We start from the raw sequence: 11051 nt of genomic DNA on the forward strand, positions 1-11051 counted from the left end.
ATAATAGTTGGTACAATGAGTAGAAAACTTCTTCCTAGAGCAAAAGATGATAAATTTGGTTTGTATTGGGATAGAAAAAAGAAAAGTTATATGACTGGAAATTTGCGCGTGAATTTTTATCCTAACGATATAATTATTAATGAAAAATTATATGAAGGTACTCAAGGATTATGGATATTAACAGATAATGATGTTCCTAGAAAGGATTCATATTCTGAAGAAGATTTTAAAAAGTATACCGAAATGTTATGGATATTTGAGTCAGTTTATAAAAATAATGATCCATCAACTAAAAAACTATCAACCATCAACTAGAGGTAAAAAATATATTAATTTAATTAAAACACTTTAGGGAAAATAAAGATCAAATCGTAGGATCTGGTGTAAAAATATAATGATAATGAGATTGAATACAGATATATCAGTGATTTAACAAAATTTTATGGAATTATTCATTATATTTATGCTCAAGAAAAGGCTGTAAATAACAAGTTTTTTAATGAAAACAAGGCAATTAAAGATTTTATTTCGGAAAATGTTGATGGATTAATTGAAAAACGTGATGAATGAAATATTTAAAAAGAATTTAAAACTCGGATTTATTTTGCGCCAAAAGAGTGTTGGAAATGTTCATCCTAAAACGTCTAACATGAGTAAATGCGACATTCAACGCGCGGACAGCTTTCTCATGCCTAAATGTTGATTTAATATGTGATAAACACGTTCATTCGACATATAACCTCTGCTATATCTCTCACTTTAATTCTCCTGTCGTCTAGCACCATGTGGTGAACTTTGGCAGAGTTGCAGTTTTTGGACGTCACAAACGTTCATCATTTCCCAAGATCCATGTTTAAATTCAGCATCCCAAAAATGATTTCACTGAGTTAAATGATGGTGCAGAGTCCCCATACACAGAATCCAACTCATTTTTTGATTTGTGAAGGCGTATTGCCTTTCAAATATAAGTATTTAATGGCAGCTCGATATTCAATTTTGTTCATTTTTGCAAAAAAACTCACATCAACTCACTCAAATTACTATTAAATAAAATCTGCACATCGAAAATGGATATAAGTTGTTGAGTAACCGTCAGCAGATGAAATTCAGTAGCTTTTGTTAACGTTAAGAAAGCAAACTTTTCAGACCACCTTCGTATATTATTAAATTACTCCGATATGCTTTATATATTATTAGAATGTTAAAAGATCTATGTTGCTTTTATGTACCATCTGTTAATGCAGAGTATAACGAAATTTTGATTTTACCATCTGTAAATCTAGAGTGTGAACAGACCTTAGTATGTTATATTTTATGATTTTATAATATGCTATATGGAAATATCTCTAATGTGTAATATACTATTGTGTAATAACGAAATATCTCCTCCCACATTCAGTAACAATAAATTAGTAATGAGTGGGTTCTTGCAATCAGACGGAAAACATATAATATGTAATTTGAGGAAAGAAATTCTTGTATGATTGTTGAACAGAATAGGCTAAGGTAGTGAAAGACTAAAATCAGATGTTGCATTCGATATTTACACTTTAAAGGACCATGTAATATAAGAAACAGTATTTCGCATTGACCTTCCATAATCTTCAAATTGTTAGAGGTACTAACGTCCTAAAAAATATGCGAATTTAATAAAATAATTAAATATGTGTCCTTGTATTTCTATAAAACATTTACGAAAAAGGAATATATTTGAATTTTTAAACTTTACAATTAAGTGCAGTACCTGCGCACTAATAATTTGAAAATATTAGCTTAAGATTTTAACAACAAAAAATTTAAATGTTAATTATTTGTACAAACCTAGTATAATTATTTACCTGTTACTGAATTCAACTCCCTTCAATAGCCATAATTATAGCCTAATTCAATTTGTATGGCAGTTTATTATAAAATTTAGAACTTTTATTTTTCATATATAATTTTAGGAGATAAATATCCTGTTGGTTCACTTATAGTAAAAATTCTTAGATGGGATTCAGTAGTTCCTATACAATTAATATACGTGTATTCCTGGCACTTGATCATATTCCAAAATTAGTTGAAATTTAAAATAATCCTTACATTGAAGTTCATTATTGATGGTTGGTGTCTTTTAAGAGATACTAATGTGGAATGTTTATATCCTTTTAGTATGTTTGACTAGGGTGCCGATGTGATGTGGATGTTTAAAATTTTAAAATAAAAAAAGTCTTTGGAGGTTGCTATAAAATTTGTAATGTTCTGGCAAAATAAAAATGTTATTTGATCTATTTTAATGCAGTACTTAAGCTGATTTACTGACCACAAAGCTACTCAGCAGTATGTGGGACGATTGATGGTTAGTATTCTCCGTGTATAAACCGGTCGTTGTCAGTTATGTTTTATATTAAATTCACTACTGACTACAGGACTACCCCTTAACAATTTAACAAAACAGTATTACGACAAAAATGTACAGCATAGATAAATTTAACTTATATTAAAACATGCTCAATACTATATTTATTTATAACTCTAATAAAAAACAATATTTAATCTGAAAAACTATTAAATGCGTATTATTCAAAAAATGTTATTCTTTTGAAATATATGTTTAATATTATGAAATAAAATAAATGTTTGTGGCTAATAAGGAGGCCACAGATCAGAAACAACAGTATTTTGGGGCAACGTATTATGTTTCAATATTAAGAACTATCCAAGAATTTCTGTTACTTTCACCCACGTAAATACTATTGATTACTTTAAAATTAAAGAAAATATGTGAAATTAATGTTTTATGAATTGGTGTTTAACAAACGAAAGACAATTACTAGTTCAACAATAATTTACAATCAAGAGGCTTCCCCTCTTTCCCCCACCACTAAACACACGACCCTCGGACCAACATTTGCCGCCTAATTGTACATTGTATAAAAAGGACCAACATAGACCGCTCATTTTTCACTTTGCGGTTTTCTCGTTTGCCATCATCGCCACATATAACACCAATGTGAAAATGCATAAGACCTATATAGGTGCATGTTACTCCATAGCATTTGGTTTAGCGTTAGTGAACATTTTTACATTGGTCTTATGGTTGGCGATGATGGCAAACGAGAAAACCGCACAGTGAAAAATGTGTCAAAAAACTTGAGTATAATCATGCTAAATGTTAACATATGGCATAGCAACGCATGTAGCTATAGATTCAAATACTTCCATCTGAGCAAAGTTTTATTACGTTGCGCATGGTGTATCATACTCCTATTGTATAGACTAACTCAAGAAGTGTAATTCTTCCTTAGCGATTTAATTATACGGAATATATTTTATTCCTGTTTCATAATACCATCAACATTATTTGTTAAAATATTGCATCAATATAGTAGGATATATAACTTTACGCACGAATAAATTACAGTTTAAGTATTGTTTCAATATTAATTATAAGTAACACAATAAATAATAACTTACGTTAAAGTCTGAATCTGCACGAGAACAATGAACTCCAACTATACTTCCATCACGATCCTTAACTTCAAAATTGTAGCCTGTGTATCCGTGATTTTCTCCTACTTTTGATGAGATGCACTGACTGTAAAATTGGGCTTCATAACCATTAAACCATGAAGTTTCTGAATGCGAATTTTTCACTAAGTATATTATTTCCTCATCCCTTAGGTTAGACGTTCCATTAGTGAAGAAGATAAATACTACTCCATTATTTTTTATATTTGTGATCCTTAATTTAATTGGGTCTTGAAATGAGTAGACCTGCAGTTCTTCCATATCTACAACTGTAACAGTTTTACCAAAGCAATAGATTCACTCTCATCAAGTAGCAAAAATATTGAACATTATTTTATAATATTAAGTTTATGTATATCTGTCTTTAAAATCACACTGCAGACCTAGAGATCAAAGAAATACAATTCACAACAGTCTCTGGTTCCAGTTAATGCTAACTTCTTAACCCACAGTAGCCTAATACTGATCGCATTAAAACTTTACTGTTACAAAACGACAAATATTACTTGATGCTTTTTATCAAAATAACTTCTCCGTTTCAGTTTTAATTTTGTTATATACAATGTTATTACAACTGGAATATATCCATATATACTAAAAAAAGTTCCATGTATTTTACCACGCTAAAAATCAGTATAATTATGTTGTACAAAGGAAAGCATAATCGCAATGTACAAACACATTTAAAAGTAGTGTTAAACAGTCTCAGAGTGACTAGTAAACATATGATAAGAGTATACATATCTATAATACATAGGTGGTGGTTAATCGGAACTGATCACATCTGCAAAAAAAGGAAGAGCCGCACCTTAAACATACCTTCTGCAAGCTCTTGGCAATAATCTCATTACGAAACTCAGTTTAATGTTGTTGCAATGCAATTGATTCAGATCATGATCCTTTCGACAGACAAATGTTACTTACATTCTTCGGAGGGTTCTAAACTCCAGCCGTCTTTCGTCCAGTTACATTCTAGCGAAGGGTCACAATTGTTATTGGATGCCAATAGTCCTACCGATTCTGAAACAGTGTTACATTCTATCAGAATCATATTGGTTTACTAATTTCTGTAATGATTAGTGCTGTCTTCATTATCCTATTCTCATTAATACCGGAGAGAAGTCAGAGCTTATTAACCATACAGTTCGAGGACTTTAGCTGCGCGCGTGACCTTGAGTGTGTGTGTGGTGATTGGCGGGAGGGGTGGCGGGGTAGCATTATGCACTGCGTCCCGAAAACATTTCCATGTAACTCATGGGTAAAACCCTCCTTTCAGGAATCGTATTGGCCCAAATAACTCATCACACTCGCTACAATCAGTCTGTTCTGTGACAGTGCTGATTGTGGTGGAATTAAATAATAAGAGAATACCAAATAATAGCAATAATAGGCCTTATCCTTGTTTTTCAGTTGTTATAGTGTTGTTTAACGTGTTGTTGAAAATAACGTATTTGTCAATACTAATCTGCAAATCGAAATCGTGAGTTTAAAGTCGTTAAAAAGATTGTTGCGCCTTCATCTCAGCGGCTAGCACGTAAACGCAACCCGTCACACAGACAGCGTTTATTTTTTGAAAAGGTAGTATTTGGGCCCTACGAGCACAGCTGAATTCCTCCAACTGTATTTAAGCCCAGTAGTTTTCATTTTAAAGTGACATATAAACATTTAGATTGCGTAATTCCTAATTTATAAATGAAGTACGAAAGTATAACATTGATTTCCAAATCATTACGTGATAACTTCTTGAATAAAACCATACAAGGAAATATCGAAAGACTCGACAAAATGTAATGAACGAGGTAGACGTCAGACGGACCTTTCGCCGTAAGACCAATGAAGCTCTTTGTTGAACCAAAGGGAACTTATGTACAAAATTTCAAGTCTCTAAAAGTGTTCTATCAAGTTTTATAGATAGTCAGACAAAATGACTGCCCTTTGACTGTTTGAGCCGAAAATCAATAGCGAATTTCCTTAGACCAAGAGGAACCCATGAACCAATTTTCAAGTTCCCAAACGCTTCTCTCAAGAGTTATTGCACAGACTGAGGGAATGGCAGTATTTCAAGAAGGCCCTGTCTGGTCCTTAATAAATAGAAACTGTATTAAGAGTATTAAGCAGAAAATCGTGATGAATAACATTGTTTTTGTTAGTAATTTTACTCAGTAGTAGTACACGAGATTTTACTAAATTTAAGATTTTAAATAATTGTTTTACGTTTTATTTTAATAGACTTCAGATACGACTTGAAATAGAGTGGATTGGTTCACACACTTTATCAGACAATTCGTGAAGGTTAGCTACGACTCCTAACGCCAATGTAAATCATATTAACGATATGATACTTTAGCGACCTAATCTTTCAACATTTCATAGTGAGGAGTATACATTTTGGGACAGATGAAGTTCAGAGAGGTGAGCTTAATGTTATACATAATATCTTGTAGAAAACTTACCTGGTATTCCTTCCACGTGTAATCCATAAGCATTTGTACGAACGTGAACTCGCCCTTTGATACCTGGAAATGGTCAAGGCGTATATTTTTAGTATTTATATTTTTACCATATACACAGGTTGTTTTGTGGCAGATTATCGCGAATTCCTGGAAATTACAGTATAGTAGACACAAACACGAGTAAAAGTTCGCTCCGCATAGTATTTGTATGTCAGTATGAATTTTATTAATTTTAAAACTCATATCTTAAACTGTTAGTGTGAATAATACGATGCTTGACAGTTGTTTTAATATAATAAGAGGAAAATTAACGAAAAGTTAAATAAATAATAATACTTTCCGTTTCAAAATGTTGGCATTTAAATTATTCATGAGTTATCGAAATGAGTTAAGCTTTCATTATTGTACAAGAATAACGTTCTGTTGTACATGTCGAGGCAAATCCAACTTTAGCCTACATTTGTTAAAATTGATATAACAATGGTATGGAAGGTTAACCTTACAATTTGTGTATTGTCCCTATCTCGTCAATCGCGAATTTGCGCTTTTTTCTAAAGTATTAATTGAAAAAATAATCATATCCGAATGCTGACTTTTACTCTCCGTTTTAGCGTCATTAACGGTTTATATGATGATAGATAATTCTGTAAAATTTTATATACACACGAAATAACTAAAACGACATGGGACAAATGTTCATATGAATCTTTTGGCTTCTGTCTACTATAATTTCCTGGAATGTGCTAACCTCTCACGAAACATCCCCTATATTAACGTTAACGTAAACAATTTACTCAAATATTAAACGAGCACTGTGGTGTTCATAACATTAAACCATACATATTCTTTAAGAAATTGAGGTAAGATTATCTAAAATATTAATGTAAACTACTTATTTTGGTGACCGAAAATTTCCTATCTTGACTAAGAGAAATGGTACTGAATTCATTGTAAATTTAAAATTAACTATAAGTGACACCATAAGAATAACTAAAAAATTGTTTCATTTTTGCTAAAAAAAAAAACATTTCTTATCCTTTTTATGAAATCTGTCTGCTCCTAAAAAGTTAATTTTGTTTAATTAATAGCTATTTACATTTTCAGGGTTGAGGTGATCGTAGGCATATGCGGGCATTATTATAATACTGGGCATTCAATTATAATGGGCACTATACAAGTTTATTAATACATCGTTGATCATAACTAGCCTACAACAATCAATTGACCTACAACACTATTGCCCGGGTTTGTTCTGTCTGATCGTCACAGAATTCAGAATACATAGCAAAATAGAATATTATAGCAAAAGAAATACTTATCTACAAAATCAAGTTGTAGAACGTACATATTACGTAATGTGTTTATCAGCTACAATAGTTGAGTGGCATGTTTAAAATGTTGAAATTTTATAAAACATAACTAAAATTTGTTATTTTTAACTAACACTTACTTGAATCACATGGTTTATCAATTGCAGATCCTGTGTCCACTTCATTAGGACCTATAAAATAATACAATATGCTTATACGACTTTTATGTTTTACAAAAAGGTATAACAATTACTTGAAAATAGTACACAACATTTTTTTCAGTAACTTAAGCTCATTATTAAGGTCCTAGGGATAATTGATAAAAAGTGTATACGATACCTCAGATCGTAATTTGTTACACATCAATCTAAAACATAACTTTCTTTTCAGTTCACTTGTAAGTGCTGGGATATATAATTAAGATAAGGGAGTTAGCTTCTCCTGAGCTTTAAAACACAACACACTATCAAACAGACGTCAAATTTCGTGTATAAACACACACCGGTAGACCAAAGGTATTCAGACAGTACAGGTATACCGCGCGAATGCATGATCGGGATACCTCCGTTATATTAGGTATTAAGTACCAAACCTATATGTATAGCATGTACACACACTGACCCTAAACGATTGTTTTCCAAAAGTCGTCCGTAAAGTACATGCGTTTCTCTGGTACGTAATTCTGACACATGTACATAAATATTTTAATAAGATTGCCGAGTAAAACTCATTCGTGTATACCTTTAGTTTTGACCCTCAGAACCCAAACTTAATAGAGCTTGGGCGCTGACAGCTCAGGAGATGCTAACTACCATATCTTAATTTTATATATATATATATATATATATATATATATATATATATATATATATATATATATATATATAATACATTTACAATGCGTTTGGTTTTGTTTGTTTTTAAAATATATGCCTTTAATGTGAGAAATCTTTCATGGTTTTAATGATGAAATGTGACGAATAATAATGAAAAAGTCTTTCAGCGTAAGGTTCTTCTTACGAGATAAAAACAAGATGGCCGCCAGCACAGTTGTCTCTTGATAGAAAGTCACAAGACATTGCTGTAATTTATTTATTTTAGAAATTATGAACCTGTTTGTTTTAATGACAAATGCTTTTCTTACATATGTATGTTGTTTGGGATACAGTAAAATACAACCGAATTCATAAAAACTACATAATAACATTGGAATGACAATAACATGCCTAACAATAGCAAGGGGTTGTTCGTATAATTCGCAAACAACAGTTAAAAAAGTTATATTCTGCAAGTTTTAAGTATTTATTATTAACAAGAAAGTACAAATACGTAAAATTTCATAACGTTCGTTTGTAAAAGATTTATTAAATACGTAAGAATACTATTATTTAATCAATTATAAGGCCGCTGGATACTCGCAATTATGTAAAGCTTGTGCCTAAAAAGTGTTAAGTATGTCTACATTGAAATCCTTTCTCTTGAATGTTTGAGCATTCGCATTATATTAAACTTGCCATTTTAGTTTTAATTTTATACAAATTACGTCACTGATGCTGCATGGATATGCAGTAGTATAGGTGTTTGTCACTTGAAATTAAAGATACAATATTATTTTAACGTACCAATGGGCAGTAGGGAGAGGTTTCTGCAAATGTTGCCCACATCGTAAACCGTTGTTATGTCAAAAATTTCTCCTCTTGATCCTGAAAATATTATTCCAGTTTAATACAAAATTTGCAAGTAGCATTCCAAACAAAAAGCAATGTAACATAAAAATAACTCTAATATTAGTTTCTAATATTAAATATGCCAACTACGACTGATGTTTATAATATTTTGAAAGCTTGTGCATCCTGAGTTTAGCTCCAGTTCACCTTCCTCTTAGTGCAGCATCTGAAATCCGACGGTGTAACAGACTTGACTCCTGGAATCTGAAGTAATGTTCGGCTGAAGAGGACCAAAAGTAGTCAGTGACAGAGAAGCTCAAAATAAACTCTTGCATCGTTTCAACACCAGAGAGTAAAATATAGTGTATCTAGGTGGCGAGGTGTTCTCTTTGTCACATCAGGTGCAACATATCTACGTTATTTGAAAGCTTATTGCTGAGGATATTTTAAACTATTTGGATTTTACTGCAGTTGCCATCGGAAGAAAGCACGAAATTTTGCGATTGAACATTTATTGAGTATAACTGGGTAGTTACAATGTGTATTACTTACTTGGATATTTGATAGGTGTTATTCGTTGTATACTTTGTTGTAATGCTTAAAACAAAATGTAGATCTAAACTGGTACGTGATTAATGTTAAGTTAGCTCGTAGTTTATTGTAAAATTCTACTAAAAGTTCGCCTAGCGAAGGCAGTACTGTTTTGTAATAATCACTTTAGTCACTGTCGATAAATTCATGTTTATTGCTACTATATTGCTTTCTGGTTTATGAATGACTTACCTAGAATTGGTGTAAATGTAGCAAGGAAAATTAAAGATTCTATTGCTGCAGACCACATCATGTCAGCTACTGTGTGCAGCTGCGCGTTATCTACGAATATATACTCAGAAGCTGCTCACAAAACATTTGAACTTCCTCTCGGTCAGTCTCTTATCACTTGACCTTATATTATCTATCCACACCACATTACATTAACGCTCTGACGAATAGCGTCAATGTTATAAACTATACATATTTGAAAATAAAATAATCAATGCAAACAAATGGTAGCACCGTATTAAACAGAAGTTCTTCTTAAACCCACTTTTTACGTCAATTGAAAAGTTTTCTTTAAGCCAACAACTGAAGTGTTCAATAAGAAAACAATCACGGATGCAGCGTCTGTGCTTTTTTGGATTTCTCCATGCCATCCACGTAAATACAGGTTTTAATGGAAGTCTGTATTTGTATACAGTAACTAAGGGTCTGCAGCAATCTCAGATCCAGAGATCATTAATATTTCTTGCTCATTCTACGTATTTAGTAGTTGATGTGTTTGAGGGGAAAATGTAAGTGGAATATGGAGCCTTGTTCGTTTGAAGAGAACGCAAAACTTCAACGACGAAGAAGCTCAAAACGATCAATTTACATAATTTTAACATAAGAGACACATGGATTACAAAATATAAAATATAGTGTAATCCAGGTGAATTGGCATTTTCATCTATCAACAAATCTCAAACTATTCTCACTAATTTAAATGATGAATTAATTAATTATTTATATATATATGTATATATATATATATATATATTATATTATGAACTCCACATTATATATATATATATAAATGTTTATTGAGATATATATCAATAAACATTGAAATATATATATATCGCAAAAAGTACTTGCTCCGCCGGGAGTCGAACCCGGATCTCTCACTTGCCGGGTGAATGTGCTACCATTACAGTACACCACAGAACGGAGCCCTCACTTTTTACGATTTAATTATTTTGTATTTGGCCGCATCTGTCACATATGCGTTTAAATAACCAAACTAACATATGATCGGAAGACCAAACACCTGTCAAATGACTTTTATTAACATTAAATTTGTATAAATGGCAATAGCCTTATTTTCATTTCAATAAACATTGCTGAATTAATATATATATGCAATATTATTTATAAGGCTATGTACATACCATAACGAGGCATACTGTCCGAGAAAACACGTGATCTCGGCAAGCACGTGTTATGGGTTTTCAGTGCAATGATGTGGATGATTTTCATTTTCTAAAAGAATAATTGTCTTTCCGTCAAAATTTTGTTTATCCTTTTAGTGCAGA

The 11051-nt window shown here is 31.7% G+C and overlaps 1 protein-coding gene across 3 annotated transcripts in view; it reads right to left on the bottom strand.

Annotated features, from left to right (window-relative positions):
• The window catches only part of LOC124363063, a 53848-nt gene extending 43802 nt beyond the window's left edge, over nucleotides 1–10046 (bottom strand). Inside the window, exons 1-6 of one of the 3 annotated variants that reach the window (XM_046818143.1) lie at nucleotides 9724–10046; nucleotides 8896–8976; nucleotides 7414–7464; nucleotides 5964–6026; nucleotides 4435–4530; nucleotides 3457–3779 (exon numbers count right to left, since the gene is read on the bottom strand). In XM_046818143.1, the coding sequence (XP_046674099.1) occupies nucleotides 3457–3779; nucleotides 4435–4530; nucleotides 5964–6026; nucleotides 7414–7464; nucleotides 8896–8976; nucleotides 9724–9784 (675 nt within the window). In that variant the 5' untranslated portion in view covers nucleotides 9785–10046. The remainder of the gene's footprint in view (nucleotides 1–3456; nucleotides 3780–4434; nucleotides 4531–5963; nucleotides 6027–7413; nucleotides 7465–8895; nucleotides 8977–9723) is intronic. The other 2 variants (XM_046818142.1, XM_046818144.1) reach the window with 2 other exon arrangements.
• Nucleotides 10047–11051: the final 1005 nt, after the last annotated feature.

The sequence above is a fragment of the Homalodisca vitripennis genome, chromosome 5 (assembly GCF_021130785.1).
Source record: "Homalodisca vitripennis isolate AUS2020 chromosome 5, UT_GWSS_2.1, whole genome shotgun sequence".
Taxonomy (NCBI): Eukaryota; Metazoa; Arthropoda; class Insecta; order Hemiptera; family Cicadellidae; genus Homalodisca; species Homalodisca vitripennis.